The sequence below is a fragment of the Eurypyga helias genome, unplaced genomic scaffold (assembly GCF_000690775.1).
Source record: "Eurypyga helias isolate BGI_N326 unplaced genomic scaffold, ASM69077v1 scaffold16421, whole genome shotgun sequence".
NCBI classification, from domain to species: domain Eukaryota; kingdom Metazoa; phylum Chordata; class Aves; order Eurypygiformes; family Eurypygidae; genus Eurypyga; species Eurypyga helias.
Genome location: NW_010229118.1, coordinates 31195 through 46380, shown reverse-complemented (window position 1 = coordinate 46380; position 15186 = coordinate 31195). Strand labels below are relative to the sequence as shown.

The following is a 15186-nucleotide window of genomic DNA, read 5'->3' as shown; positions in this document are numbered from 1 at the left end:
TCTGCTTCTGAATGCTTGGTGCTAGGAAGCTAGGGTGGGTAACCTGTTTTCTTTGAGCCTCTCTCCCCTTCCTTCAGAAAATACTTCTGCCGGTGTTGTCAGCCTGCTTCCTTAACACACTGGGTCTTAGAGCTCTGCATTTCCGTATTTAGTAGCTCCCTTATTAAGACACAATACGAGCATATTTTAGTCCCTTACACAGAAGTACAAAACAGGGCTATAAAACACGTTTTTCTACCCAAGGCAGACGAACCCTCAGGCTGCCATAGCAAAAGGCCTTAAACCAGAGTCTGTCATGTACCACGACCCGTGTGCAGGTCTGCACTATGAGAAGTCACAGACCATCAAGTACCAGTTTTCTGGCACACCTGGCAGAGGGAGTGGGGCAACAATCAATCCACAAATCCAAAACCCTGAACTCCAGTCCTCTACCACTAGACATCCATCTTCCATACGGCGTCGTGCTCCGTATCTCTGCAAATAAATTCCTTCTGGCTGTGTCCACTGTGAGGCACTGGGACAGGTTGCCCAGAGAAGCTGTGGATGCCCCATCCCTGGATGTCTTCAAGGCCAGGCTGGATGTGGCTTTGAGCAACCTGGTCTAGTGCAAGGTGTCCCAGCCCATGGCAGGGGGGTTGGAACTAGATGATCTTTAAGGTCCCTTCCAACTCTAACCATTCTATGATTCCCTCAAAAACTTGGTCTTTCCATCTTTTTCTTTAAATTTAGGGTTACAGATTTCATGTAATAGTTTGCTTAATGTTTGTGGCTTGAAGTCTTGGGGGGGGGAAAAGAGGAAGATGTATTCCACTTTTTTTAAAGTCTGCTCTTCAGAATTAGTGCCATATTTCAGTACTTCACTCCTCAGGGTTTTACTGCCACCGTATTTAATAGAAGCTGGTTATCATCGGTTAGCAAAGTAACTCATCATCCTTCTGCATGTTCTGACTCAAGAAAAAGAAATTTCGCATCCTAAACACATCCAAATGCATCACATTTCATTTTAGTGACTTATTCACATGACTACAATCTGCTTATTACTTCCCTGAAACACCTGAACAGAGCCCTAGTGATCACACGGGGAACTTTGAGGGGCTGCACATTTCTGGGTGATGGAGAACTGCCACCCTGGACCATTCTGGAAGCCTTCCCACAGAGAAAGTGCAATGGCAACAGGGGCATGAATTTGACTTGGTTCTCTCCTTCAACCAGGTTCTTCTGAGGAACGAAGAGTTTATAAAAAGGCTTTGGCCAAGATATTTGGATCATACATCACAGAAGGACATGCAGAATCTCCAAATGAAAGATCCTCAGAGACAGTCAGAAACCCTGGGATCTCTGGGAAATTCAAGCTGACGGAACCTGCGGTGTTTGGCAAAGACATTACCCTGACCCTAATCCTCAATAACCTAGCTTTTGACCACAAAACCGTGAAGGTGGACATGAGTGCATCAACCGTCCTGTACACCAGGAGAGCAGTGGCAGAGATCCTGAAGGCAACCACTTCCGTGGATCTTGGTTCTAAACAAGGTAACTGGTACTCTCCCCAGGGAGCCAATACAGCCCTTTTCTTAGCCACACGAAGGCAAGTGGAGGGAAGCAACATCAGTCTAGTATCCAAATCAGCCTTGTCCCGTGGCTGCTTGGTCCAGCTCTTAAGAGCATTCCTGAGCACTACAGTTCCCATGTTGGGTTGGGTTTTTCTCCTCTGAGACTGTCACTAGTTCAACCAGGAACTGAAGGTCTCATGAAATGTCACACAGATGCTGGGTCCCTGTTACAGCTCCAGAAGCTGTAGACGTGCGTGTGTCTGCGAGGAACACACCTCACTCCCAAGGCTGACATACGCTGCCTGGCACCCAACCGGCAGCACCTTCACAGGAATCAAGTAGGACACAGGTGAAAAGTGCCAGTGAAAGCCTGTCTGTCTTCTAAAGAGCCAAGGCTATTAAAGCTGTTATAGAGAGAATTTTCATTGCCAGGGGTTGCAAAGAGAAACGTTTTCTCCATACGCAGCAGAAAGTTGTACACTACAACAATCAGCAGCTGACCAGGTCATCTGAAAAGGATCTCGTGAAACCTGACCAAAACTTCCTTCTCGACTGAGGTGAACAAATAGGATGTATGGAGGGAACAGATGAAAATCATTCTACCTCTGATTGTAAGAAATACAAAAAACAGGAGTCCAGTGAAATGCAGATGAGCAGATTCCCTCAGTTTCAGGCCAAAATCCTTCACTCAAACCCTAAGGGCTAAACGAGTCCAAGTAGAACCGGATCACCAGAGCAGAGAAACACACGGCCTGTGCCACGAGGAAGAACCAGCCCCAGGCTCTGGCTGCCCTCTGCCCCCTCAGTAGCCTCCCCAGAAACTCTGTCTCCAGCAGTCCTTGACAGTGTAATGGTTCCTTATTTACAGACCTAAATGATTATTCCCGATTTATGTCTGAATTCCAGAGAAACATATCCGGTTGAAGATCCCTTATTCTTACTACGGAAACCATCTGACAACTGACAAGAGGATCCAAGTTACTGCTTTGTGTGAAGTCATGCACACACATGGGGGGAAGCTGCTGGTGGAGAAGACAATCGTTTTAGAGGACACCAACATCATCATCAAGGTAAACCCTCCTCTCCCTGACATCCTGCACATCCTGAAAGAACTGAGGCCTCTTTCTAGAGCTCAGACCTTAACTTGATGGTTGGACTAGATGACCTTATAGGTCTTTTCCATCCTTAGTGAGTCTGATGCTGTGAGAACGCGGCGATAAAGGCACTGATTTAGGCTGCGATTTCCTATTTTACTCCAAAATTTTGCCTGCTTAAATTGAGAAAGCAAGCATCACAGAAACCCACTGTGAAGCTCTGCCTGAACCTGCCCTCCGTTCGCCGGAACAGCCTTGTTACCCGCCGGCTTTCTCAGTCCCGTGCACTGCTCTGTGTTCACGCACCCTGTCACATCCCAGCTGTTCCCCACTTGGGGCAAGGGCTTGTGCTGCCTTCAAACAGCTCTGCCGGCAGACCTGAGCTCTGAGTACTCATCTGGGCTGGAGACAGCTTGTATTGGTTTAACACCTCAATCCTTAATCAGTGATGTGCCAAGAAGTGACATCCAGCAGCCCGAGGATCAGACAGGGCTCGGGGCATGTGTCCGCAGTCAGGGCTCCACCGAGTGCAGCCGTGCACAAACCGTGGTGCTAATCCCAATCCAGCTAATGCCAATCCAGCCGGAAGCGCTGGGAAAGGCGATTCCACTATCAGCTTGATTCCACCTCTGCGCTGCCCCTCGCAGATGAGAGGTGCCCTGCCCACGGCGTGACTGCCGCCCAGCCGCAGACAAGCGTCAGACCTGACTGAGCAGAAACGCGTCTTTGTCGTTTAGATCCCGCGGCGGGTGGTGGTGAACAAAGCCGTCACTCTGGAGATCTCCTACGCCAACCCCCTCCCGGAACCAGTGAACCGCTGTGTCCTGCTGGTGACCCTGATGAACCAGCAGGTCAAGATACAGTAAGTGAAAGCCGCCGCATTTACCGGGCACTTCTAACACGCCGTGAGCACGTCTGGCTTGGCGCTAACTAAAAACCATGGCTCAACTGACTTAGTCCTATTTTCTGTGTATGAAAAGTGCCACCAAACACACGCCGGGGTAGTGCAACTTCCTAGCCACGCGTTACCTTTTCCACACAGAAACTTCTATAACAACTGGGGGCTGCTGACACCCTTCCCGCCCGGGAAAGCAAACAGCCCTGTCACCCTTTTGTCTGGGGTACTTCTCGCACAGCCTGGCTCCGCGTTTTCCTTCCTACGTACACTTCCCTGCTACCACAAAAAGATGTATTTGCTTGTGCTCAGACAGGGCCCTGCCGTATCTCCCCTCGTTGCAGAAAGGAGAAAATCACCTCCTGAAAACAAGAGCAACATTTGCTATTACTTTTTTTCCTTTCCCTCTGGGCTCCCTCGCTCTAGGGGCTAACTCTGCACTGAGTGTTCGTACTTCCCAAAGCCTGACTTGCTGTGGCTCTGGAAATGGTTGGACATAATAATCCATAAAAATATGGAAAACATTATTCCAGTGAAAGATGAAGCTAATTTAGGCCAAAAGGAGACACAAATCAAAGCGCTTCGGCCATTAGAAAAGTCCCACTATTGCCAAACGGGATACGAACCCAGCTGGCACTGGGCAGAGGGGTTTTCCTGTCTGGAGCTTGTGCTGGCTCTCCAAACCTGCACCCAGCCCTGCCGCAGGGGCACAACACAGCACTCCTGGTTTCCACCGGTCTCTTCGAGAATGCATGAAGACGGTCCTATTGTTCCTCATTTCTTAGTCTATGCAAAGCCTTAAGCCCTACGCAGTTCTCAAAAAACACGGCTGGGTCTCCGGTACCTGTTGGTGCCCCAGCCGTCAGGCAGGTCTGCTTCTTGGGAATTTCAGGGAAGGACAATACAAACCTGAATTAATTATTTTTTTCATTTCAGTCTGGCCCGACTGGCTCCGAGGGAGAGATCAAAGATCTATTTTGAGTTCACGCCTCGCAGGACTGGGCCCTTACAGCTGCAAGTGGACTTCTCCTGTGACAAGTTTTCGCACGTGAAGGGATTCGTAACCATCACGGTAGCACCAGCATAATGCGGGGAAGGACAATACAAACCTGAATTAATTATTTTTTTCATTTCAGTCTGGCCCGACTGGCTCCGAGGGAGAGATCAAAGATCTATTTTGAGTTCACGCCTCGCAGGACTGGGCCCTTACAGCTGCAAGTGGACTTCTCCTGTGACAAGTTTTCGCACGTGAAGGGATTCGTAACCATCACGGTAGCACCAGCATAATGCGATGGCATTAGCAGGAACCCAGCAAGATGTTCTCCCTACAGGGCCAGGGATGACGGCAAGGCACTCCCTACAGAAACCGGTGACCTCTTCCGCTGCAGCAGGACCAAGTCTCCTGCTTTCAGAGTGCTTCGTTTATTAGTCTCTAATCATATATCCTTTTTTTTGTCCTCTTGTCTAGAAAAATGAAACTCTTCCTTGTTGAAACAGTTTCACTGTTCTATCAAATCTCCTTGTGTGGAGCTCCTGGTTTTGAATTTTCCATCGGATAATTACTACTAGTCTCTCTGTGTCCACATTCTGACTGTCAGCAATAAACAAAAACTACTCATAAGGCTGTGCTCTTTCCTAATGAATCGCACATTCCATGGAAATACTGTGAGAAGTCAAAAGACTCAGGAAAGTTGTCTTCATTTAACAAGATTCTTTCCTAAAAACACAGAACATTTCCTCCACTGTTCATTGATTTCTGTATTTTGTGACACCTAAACCTCTGTCAGTGGGAAGGAGAAAAGCCTACAAAGGCTTTAAGAAGCAATGTTTGGGGTCCAGGACAATATTTCTGTAGCCTGTGGGCCTCGGCCTGTCACAGAGGGGACAACATGTACATATTCCAATCGGTAACGTGACGGGCCCAAGCACCACAAAGCGCGGGGAGCGCCCTGCATGAACATGGGAGTCCAGCATCACTGTCTGCTCACCAGCGCAGGGTCCCTGGACACAGGGAACGTTTGTCTCCAACCCATCCCGGTGTAACTCACTCCCCGGCAGCCCCTGCTCCACACCTTCGTCATGGCCTTTCCACCCAGATGACTCTCCCGGGGGCTCCCGGCCCTCACGCTGCCTGGCACCATGTTGCACCCAAAACGCACTTCCAGCAGCTGTAAGGATTCTCTGTTGCTGCGGCAACAGTCCCTGGCTCTCCCAGAACCGCCACGGAAGCGAGTAGCCAACAGGGCCCAGCAAGCACCTGCACGCCTGGCAGGAAGGGCGCGAGGCAACAGGGGTCTACAAATGGCTCGGCCAAGGCAGGACCTTTTCTGACTTAGAAAACGTATAATGCAGAACTAGCAAGGCCAAAATTCTGAGCCAAGAGCTGGCAGGAGTTTGACATGGACATCTCTTGTCTGACAGGTATTTTGGTCTAATGCATCCAGGCACGATCACAAATTCTTACTGGAAAAATACACAAAAATGCAGAACTTCAAACTCCTTAAAAACCCTGAAGCTGCAGGTCACACAGGTGCGTGTTGGGTTGCAGGCAATCTTGAGACGGACGTGGAACCAAACCAGGCAAACCAGACAGAATGCAACAGTGCAGAGGTGAGGAAAACCAGGGGCTGGCCCCGCACCCCGACGCCTCAGCCAGGGCCCACTGGAAGCCAAGAACTGCAGCCAACCTCCGCCGGGTGCTTCTGGAGAGGGTGTGAGACGGGACAAGGGAGGACGGAGTGGGGGGAGTGGAGGGGGTAGCAGAGGGGGGGAGCAGGGAAGAGCACGGCTGAGTTAGCATGGGCAGGGCTCAGCAGAACAGCTCTGCAGCCTCCTCCGGGGCCCAACTCCAGGCGCCAGGCAAACAGCTGCAGAGAAGCCACCTATGTGGATTACAGAACTGTAAACAGAAACGATGAAAGGCAGAGCAGAACTTAACGCCCCTGTACTTAACAGAAACCCTGGAGCGCAGGTGACCGCGTGACAATGCCCTCTCAGGGGGTGTGTTGCTCCGTACGTAAGAAACACGCATTACAGGTAATCACGTAGGAACAGGTAATGAGCGCTGGGTGCTCCACGCCAGGATGAGCTGGGTGCAGTTAGGTCAAAGACCTTCAGGCAGGCCTGCCTTAAACCAAAAAGTGGCTTACGCTACGTGAAGTCAGGGTGCTACTGAGTGACAGTGATGCTAACACCCCACAGACTACTCGATGAGCCCCTGTCCCACACATCCACATCGTACTACGTGTATTTATCCACACCTGCCTCCATACATACAGTCCCCAAAAACCTAATCTGACACAAACCAGCCATCCAAAACTCAGTTTCTCCTGGCTACTTAAGGCTGTATATCCTTCATTAGCGCCAAGCTGGGCTATTTACCTCCCTTAGTGGTTAAGACACCAGGATGCTGTTCATCATCTTTCCTCAAGCCATTCAGCAGTTTAAACAAGCATCATTAGACTCAGGACTGCAATTAAAGCAGTCATAAGGAGACGCTTACGCAGGAGATTACTGCAGAACCAGTAAGGAGCGACCGCAGGTCACACCCAGCTTGTATAAACTCTAGCTTGTGTAGTGAAGGCAAGAGTCCAAAGCCCGTGGCTACTCATGCTGGTGGAAGAGGATTGAGGATGTTCTTGCACACGTTGTATCCATGACCTGAGCTACGCGTAAGTGGGGAAAAGAAGAAGGAAACCTCATGGCGGGTAAGTTAAAAACAGTCCGATTGCACCAGATAGCACTCTTCTAATACTGAAGAGTGGCATTTGCTGAGGAAACAGGATAAATTACAGCTACTTGCTCTCTTGGCAATTCAGCCACTTTTAGGTTAAATGCATTTATGGGTTATTCTACTAGAATGTTCATTTTTTTAATATCATGGGTCTTAAACATATTCTTTTCCTGTAACACAGAAATACAGAGTAAGATAAGATTTTTCTGTCATATCCATTAACTACTCCATAAAGTGCTTTTGCAACCCCCTAGTCAACACTGCTGGCTAGGAACTTGGGCACCAACCTGCCACATGCAAGTCCCAGGCTCTAATCGCACTCTGCTGTCGCGCCGACATCTGGCCTCAGGTCCCCTGACGGCCTCTGTACTGCCCTGTTCACCTTCCACACCGCGGGTCCCGAAACCTGCGTGCCGCTGTGCCAAAGCACCAGCCCAGGACCTGTGAGCTATAGCGCGCCTGCTCTCACTCTCATGGCGACTGGCAAGGTCTCCAGCTAGAAAAGGCATCATACAACACGCACAAGTCTGTCTTCGGTTTAGCCTGAGGACCCTGCGGGATAATGATCAGCACTTTCAGCCCCAATCACCGATTCTGCAGACCCGTGCTTACGAGCGCTCCCAGCGCCTATCCATCAGAGGCTGAACACCCAACAGCTTTTTAGAGGTTGGTCCAACCGTGCGTTGACAGGCTATTGAAAACCCGGCTTTCCAGCAGATACGCTGAAGGCAGAGAAGGAAATGGTAAGATTTAAATTGAAACTGTGAAGATCAAAATCTTTTTGACTTGATTTTGTCTGTTGGATGTTTTGTTGTAGGGTTTTTTTAATTGATCAGGGAACAAGGCAGGTTGAAAGCTTTGTGACCTGTGCTGCAGTGTCCGTTTTGAACGGCAGGCAACCTATCAGGATCCCACAGCAGCCTATGGCACTGCCCCAGGATCCGCCACTCCAAGCCCCCCACCTCTCCCTGCTGGTTTCCTTTTTCCAGCAGCATGAAATGACACCAGCTTCCATCCCAAAGACTGTGAAGTAACTGAGATCCAAGACACATGACATGGTAATGCACACAGTCGACAGCAAAGATACTACCTAGCCCTCTGTCCAGCACCGGCCATGCAGCGCTTCCAGCACCCACCTGCTCCGGAGAGCTTCAGCATTGCTTCCCATGCATCTGGGAAGCAGCCTGGGAACTAGAGAGCCCAAGAGAAAAAGACCAGGAACATGGTGGAACAGAACAGGCTCTTCAACTTCAACTGAGCCTTACCTAAATAAAATAGGATTTTAATATTTTTTTAATCAAAGATGAATTCTCTGAACGGGTGTTTTTCGTGCCTGTGAAAGACGCCTGCAGAAAAGATATTTTACCTGTCCCTCAAAGTTGTTATTTTGCAATTTTTAATAATAACAGTGGATTTTTCTGTTCTCCTAGGGCATGTAACTCCAGCTATATACAAGCATAATAAAATTACTAGGAACAGGCTTGAAGGAACAATGTGTTTAACCAATGTGCCTCGTGTCTTTCTAGCCCTGAAAATCGCGAACGTCAACTGGCAATCCAACCTAAATCAAGCTGCACACCACACCGCTGACTACAGCAGCACAGACACAATCCTGCGGAGAGGACAGGCCTTCAGCATCACTCTGAACCTCCGAACAACGGTGCGATCTGGGTACCACCTCACCTTTGTTGCAAGCACAGGTAGGTTCCCCTTGGCACTCACCTCACCTCCAAGGCACTCCAGCTCCAGAAGATTGGTGCCTCCACTCCCAAGCACTAAGCTTCGCCCTGTAGCACGCAGGATTCACTGTCACTTTAGGCTCAGGAGCTCCCATTTTAAAATCCAATCTGTTCCTTAAGGCAACAGACAGTTAAGGTAATAATGAATAGAAAGGTCGAGACCATCCTCATTCTAAAAATAAGCATCTATCTCTGCTTCTTCGGACCTGCCTCCAATCCTGCGTCATCTGCTTTCTGCGGTCCCTGCCCACCCTGCAGCCCGACCTCTCTCCGACCATAATCCCCACCTGTCTCCTCTCTGACTCTCTACTTCACCTCTTTAAAATCCCCTCGATTAACTCCAGGTGTTCCCTGTTATCACAGCAATCTGCATGACCTCAATCACACGCCTCCAGTCTGTATCTCCCCAAAAGTCTTCTCCACCAAATTCCACAGGCAGCTGCCACCTCCTACCAAAACCTGTGCTGGAACCTGTGGCTCCTTCTGCCCACGTGGTTCTGAATGCTCAGACTGGCAGAACCACGGGCTTGCCTCCTCACTTCTCTAGAGGATCTGGGCATACCCACCCTTAGCGGGTCACACAGGTAAGACACAGGGCTGCAGAGCACGACTCCAGGGGCTGGAGTGCAGTTGGTTTACCCTGAATTAGCATTTCATCAGACAAGCCCCGATCTTCCCACGCAGCCATTGAAACAAATAGGGAATTGAGCTCATCACTGACCCCAGGACTGCGGCCCACGGCTGTCATTCGGAACTGCTGTCCCTGTTCCCTCTGGCAGGACCATCTCCAGATGAATCACAGCAGACCAAGGCCGTATTTAACCTTTCGGAGGAGGGTGCCACTGGCTGGAGTGCAACGCAAGAGCCCAGTGAGCCTGGCTGCATGAACTTCAAAATACTCAGCCCAGCCAACGCCATCATTGGACGATACAAACTCAAACTCCAGACTGTTTCTGGGAACAAGGTCTCTTCCACACTCCTGGGCCAGTTTGTGCTACTCTTCAATCCCTGGTGTCCAAGTATGTTTTGCTGTATCACGTCTTTCAAATGACTCATTGTCTCAGTCAGGAAAGGTGGGTGTCACAGCAAAGCAGGTACCCGGCAGTCACAGCTACAGAAGGGTCTGTCTTTTCCTCAACATCAAGGCTCAGGTTTTTGCCTCTTCTTCAGTGCCACAACGCATTAACGATCCAGACTCTTGCTTGGAGAGTTAAGAAAGCGGAGGCAGGAAATATTTCAAATATCTGTTCTATAAGTTTTTCCCTCTGATACTTGTGTCTGATTATAAACCACCCAGTGTCTACCTGCAAGACACAGGCTGAGACTGGTGAAGGGACAAGAGCATGGTCAGTTCCCCTCAAAGGAACTTCATGCTTATTTTATTCACTCCCTGAATGGCCGCAGCGGCACCGCAGGGAGCCCTAAGCCGGAGAGCACAGGCAGCCTGGCCTGTTCCCTATGAAGCCCCTTGAAGAGAGATTTTCAGTTACAGCAAACCAACTGTCCTTTCAGCCTGCATGTCTCATTCTGCTTCTAGGTGACGATGTCTATATGGCTAATGAAGAGGAGCGACAGGAGTATGTCCTGAATGACAGTGGAATCATATTTCAGGGACTGGAAAAATATATTCAACAAGAAGCTTGGAACTATGGACAGGTAAAGAGCATCCCCTATTCCAGAACTCTGACAATAAGAACAGCGGGTAAATGGGCTCTTGAGGCGGGAGAATCATTATTTCATGGCATGAGTTCAGGATTCCTCCCTTACTTCCCATGTCTTACTTATCAACACATTACAGCAGCATCAGGGCCATTTCCACCGTCTGGCATCTGCTAATAGAGAAATAAAAGAAACAAAGCAGAATTTTAGTTTTCTTTTGCCTATTACAGAAACTAGTGAAACTCTACTTGTTTCTTGACCCATGTAAAGGGCAAAGGAAGCCATTCCAGTATTAACCTCTAAGAATGGTGAGCTAGTACATCTGAATATTTACAGAGTTGGCTCAGTAATGGGGCAGAAGACACTACAGTATATCCCAAGTCTGCTCAAATGAAACAACACAAGTTGGAATTTTTGCAAATCAGCTGGGCCTCCCAAGCAGAACTGCTACAGCCACAGCCCCCTGGGTCACGTAGCTGCAACCTGCTGGGCTGGTCGAAACCTCCCCTGACCACCTCTGCCTTAGCTGCAGCAGCAGCTGCACCGCCAGCATTTCCGGCATGACCCTCCTCCTGGCTGTGGCAACTTCTGCACTAACGAACGAACCGGCCAGACCCGCTGCCTCCGCAGAGGCCAGGCGGCCGGCTCGCCCAGCCTCAGCCATAGCGCACAGTGCTCCGGCACGCCTGCGCCCGCCACAGCGCCTCTGTGACCCCAGCCCACAGGAACTGTTTCAGTGGGTTTCGTTCAGCTCAGAGCACCTGACACAAGGTGCAGACACGGTGTGTACACCCGGCCACGTAATGCCCTGGTGAATGCTGGCAGCCATGGCCCCAAACCGCGTGTTCTGGCTGGAGGGTTGATAAGAGACTGGCTGTCTTCAGAACGTGCTTACACTTTCTTCTTGGCCCTACTTTCCTGAACAGCACAGAAGGTGCCGATATGCCCACATCCTCCTGCTGTGCCAGAGGAAGGGCAATAGGCAGGGAGTTTACCCTCGGGTTTGCTTATGAAGTCGGTCGTTACTGGACTGCTTGTTTTCATTGCAGTTTGAAGAGGATATCCTTGATATCTCTTTGGCTATACTGGATCGAAGCCTGAACCACCGCCAAGATCCAGCTGCTGATGTTGCCAACCGAAGCGACCCCGTCTACGTGAGCAGGGTTGTCAGCGCTATGGTAAAGTGACCCACCAGCTACAGCTCTGCAGTGCACCCACTGACAAACGCCCCGACATGTTACTGGGAATGCCCCCATGTTTTATAGGAGTAGCTAACTTTTCTGCAAAAATGTCTTCTGCAGAAGAGGTAAAATGGAGATTTACTCTCAAAGCAAAATATCCCAAAAGTTTAATTGACCTTCTTCCCAAAAGTTTGCTCATAACAAAGGGATGTTTCCAAGATCTTTGGGGAACACTGGATCTCATATGCACCTCCCTAGCAGACTTCACTGGTCTGGAACTCCTGCGTCCATTCGGACATCATGTGCTGTATTTCTCAAACACCAAGAGAAGCAGGGAATACACTGGAACACCAGTGCTGGCGTGGTGGCGGCTAACTGTGTGTTTAGTGTCCTCCGCTTAGGGGGGACTTGTTCAGTGGGGCCTGTCTGCATTTCCCCCAGCAAACAGGTACGTTTTCTCAACATGCCCCCATCCTCGCAATCATAAACGCTCAACTAGGCAAGACTATTCCATTTTATACCTACACAGGCCTTACCACACTCATTACCTGGGACTACCCCTTTAAGTATGTGATCATTCCCACCCTTTCAGACAGCACTCCCTTCAGGCAATCTCAACTTCAATATGGAGTAAATAACTCTAAAGACGTACAAAATCACTAAAAGTATGAATACCTGAGAAAAAACTATCATTACAAATAACCTTGCTGTTCCGGTACAGCATAAGTGACACCAGGCCTCTAGAAGCACAGAATGGTTTGGGGTGGAAGGGACCTCAGAGATCACCCAGTTCCAACAGAGGCATGCGCACAGAGTAGGTTCTGAGCAAGCTGTGTGTTCTACAGGCACACTGCCAACACCTGCACACTCTGAGAAAACACCACTTCTCTGTCTAGCTTCCACATAAACCACCTGAGAATATGACCCAATGCTGAACACACAGTGTCACGGCACAAGGACATACAAGGTGACGCTCGTCAGTGAAACAGGACCTTGAGCACACTTGGGATCATTCACACTGAAGGGCGAGGCAGTTTGGAATCCTCAGGCTCTCCAACCTGATCTGGTTTGACCCAAGTGTTGCACTTGAGCAGATAAAATCCTGCCCAAGACTCAAATACCGTGTCCCACCCACCACCCAGCCAGCGAGAGCGGCGCCCAGCAGGGTCACGGCTGCCCCCTGCACTCCCTCCTGCTGCCCGCGTGTGAATCTGTGACTCTTTCAGGTTAACAGCAACGACGAAAAAGGAGTAGTGGAAGGGAGGTGGAGTGAGACGTACTGCTCAGGAACCAACCCCCTGCAGTGGAGTGGAAGCGTGACCATCCTGCGGCAGTGGTACCGGGGCAGATACAAACCTGTGCGGTATGGCCAGTGCTGGGTCTTTGCAGGAGTGATGTGCACAGGTACCCGCAAGGGGCTGAGGGATGCTGTCGGAAAACCCGTGCCCTTTCACGTCTGCCCCCTTGCAATGCCAGTTTTCTACTGTTGTGTCTCACCTACTGGTGACACAAAACCAAGTCACAACTCTGAGGACATGTAAAGGAGCCACAGGTCAGGAAAAGCATTTCAACCCAGCAGCTTCCATTCTGAGCTGCTCCAAGAGTCACTTTGGGAAAACACGAAGGAAAAAGAATGCATCTGGGAGATGTTTCAGAGAGGAGCAGGAGAGAGAGAAGCAAACAGGGAGAAAATGGGAGAGAGCAGGATGAGGAACGCAATATTAAACTAAATGGGTGACTCAAGGAGAGGCAGCGAAGGATGTCCTGTCCCTGTCCCTAGGGACCTGTACACACCTGCGACTCGCCCCGTCCCCGAGGGAGTGTTCTGAGGCTTTGTTTCTGCTGAAAACACAGTCCCTAGACTGCTTTGCAAAGAAAAATAGACAAATGCTTTCTAAATGTCTGTGGAACAGGTTTAAGCCTTTTGTGGTATTCTGTATTGCAGTGCTGAGGTCCCTGGGGATCCCTACTCGAGTTGTCACGAACTTCAACTCTGCCCACGACCGGAACGTAAACCTGAGCATTGATAAGTACATCGACACCTCCGGAAAGACCCTGCACTTCACTGAAGACTCCGTGTGGTAGGTTCAGGGGTTTTCTTAACACTCCCTCCCTGACACTCTCCCCCAGTTAAAAGATCTGGAATCGTGCTTTAGGCAAGAACTCCTCAGACTTGTGCTCCCAGTGAAGTAAAAGCCCACACCAGAGAGCAGCAGAGCGTTCAGTGGTGCAGCACGTGGCCAGTCACCACTCTGAAGAATTACCAGAGGAGGGACTTTGCACCACTGCTATTCAACGCACCACTTGAAGATACAACATCAACATCACTGCTCATCTGGTCTCTACTGTATGAAAGTTGAAATTTTTAGAAAAAGGTTGAAGTGGTTAATGTCTTGCCCCAAAATGGCATCGGTTTGTCCCGATTCCCAGAGCCCAACCCTCTCGGAAGCCCCAAGTTTTAGATGCAGCTCGTGTGCAAGAAGCTGTTGATCGTCTCACTCCTTCACCATCACCATTACACATCCCCTGCACGTTACCGAGAGGCAGCTGAGAAAACTCCATCCCATCCCTGAGGAAGAACATGCTGTTTCTTTCACCTCAGAGGCGCCGTTAAAAATGACGCTTTTGACAGACAAGTGCACAGGAACTGACACTGCACACGTGTGTCGTAGCGCATGCATCAGCGTGCCAGTCCCCCAGCACCCCCGCCCCAGGGACCGCGTGGGAAGAGGGACACAACCAGAAAGCACCTGGGAATTAAACACCACAGAGAGCAACTTGCAGAGACCTTCGGCTGTGCAGCGCGCTGTTCTGAAACGCCCAGGACCGAGTGCCTGACTCTGCAGTGGATTCTTGTCAACATTATTCTTTTCGGAACATCGCAACATTTCCCAGGAGTCTGAACACAAAAAGCTGGCAACGGAGGGAAAGGGCTGCTCGGGAAAACAGCAGCCGCTCTCTGCACAGGGGAGTTTTCGTTCACTCAAGCAGGGTGACCTCCTGCACTGCCCCAGAACTACACCAAATCCTTCAGTATAAAGTTAATTGTATGAATCAGAGAGTCCCTATTCCACCTCCCTTCCAGGAACTTCCACGTCTGGAATGAAAGCTGGTTCATCAGAAGAGACCTGGGCTCGTTTTACGATGGATGGCAGGTTCTGGATGCTACACCCCAGGAAAGGAGCAAAGGTAACACTGCTGTAAATATAAAAAGCTGTAGATACTGCTACTCCTGAAGATCGCTACTAACATTTCAGGGCACCTCTATCTACTGCCTGTAGAAGCAGCATTAACTGGGGTGCGCAAGAAAAGCAACACCCGCATCAACCTCCAGC

General features: G+C 49.9%; 2 protein-coding genes across 2 annotated transcripts in view; both read left to right on the top strand.

The window, feature by feature from the left end:
• LOC104516080 (protein-glutamine gamma-glutamyltransferase 6-like) overlaps window positions 1–4626 on the top strand; it is a 15016-nt gene extending 10390 nt beyond the window's left edge. Inside the window, exons 10-13 of the mRNA XM_010160286.1 lie at window positions 1213–1530; window positions 2457–2620; window positions 3382–3506; window positions 4476–4626. Of these exons, the coding sequence (XP_010158588.1) occupies window positions 1213–1530; window positions 2457–2620; window positions 3382–3506; window positions 4476–4626 (758 nt within the window). The remainder of the gene's footprint in view (window positions 1–1212; window positions 1531–2456; window positions 2621–3381; window positions 3507–4475) is intronic.
• A 2613-nt stretch (window positions 4627–7239) lies between these two features.
• Window positions 7240–15186, top strand: part of LOC104516079 (protein-glutamine gamma-glutamyltransferase 6-like) — a 14524-nt gene continuing 6577 nt past the window's right edge. Inside the window, exons 1-8 of the mRNA XM_010160284.1 lie at window positions 7240–7246; window positions 8799–8972; window positions 9791–10030; window positions 10549–10667; window positions 11720–11848; window positions 13078–13255; window positions 13797–13932; window positions 14937–15040. Of these exons, the coding sequence (XP_010158586.1) occupies window positions 7240–7246; window positions 8799–8972; window positions 9791–10030; window positions 10549–10667; window positions 11720–11848; window positions 13078–13255; window positions 13797–13932; window positions 14937–15040 (1087 nt within the window). The remainder of the gene's footprint in view (window positions 7247–8798; window positions 8973–9790; window positions 10031–10548; window positions 10668–11719; window positions 11849–13077; window positions 13256–13796; window positions 13933–14936; window positions 15041–15186) is intronic.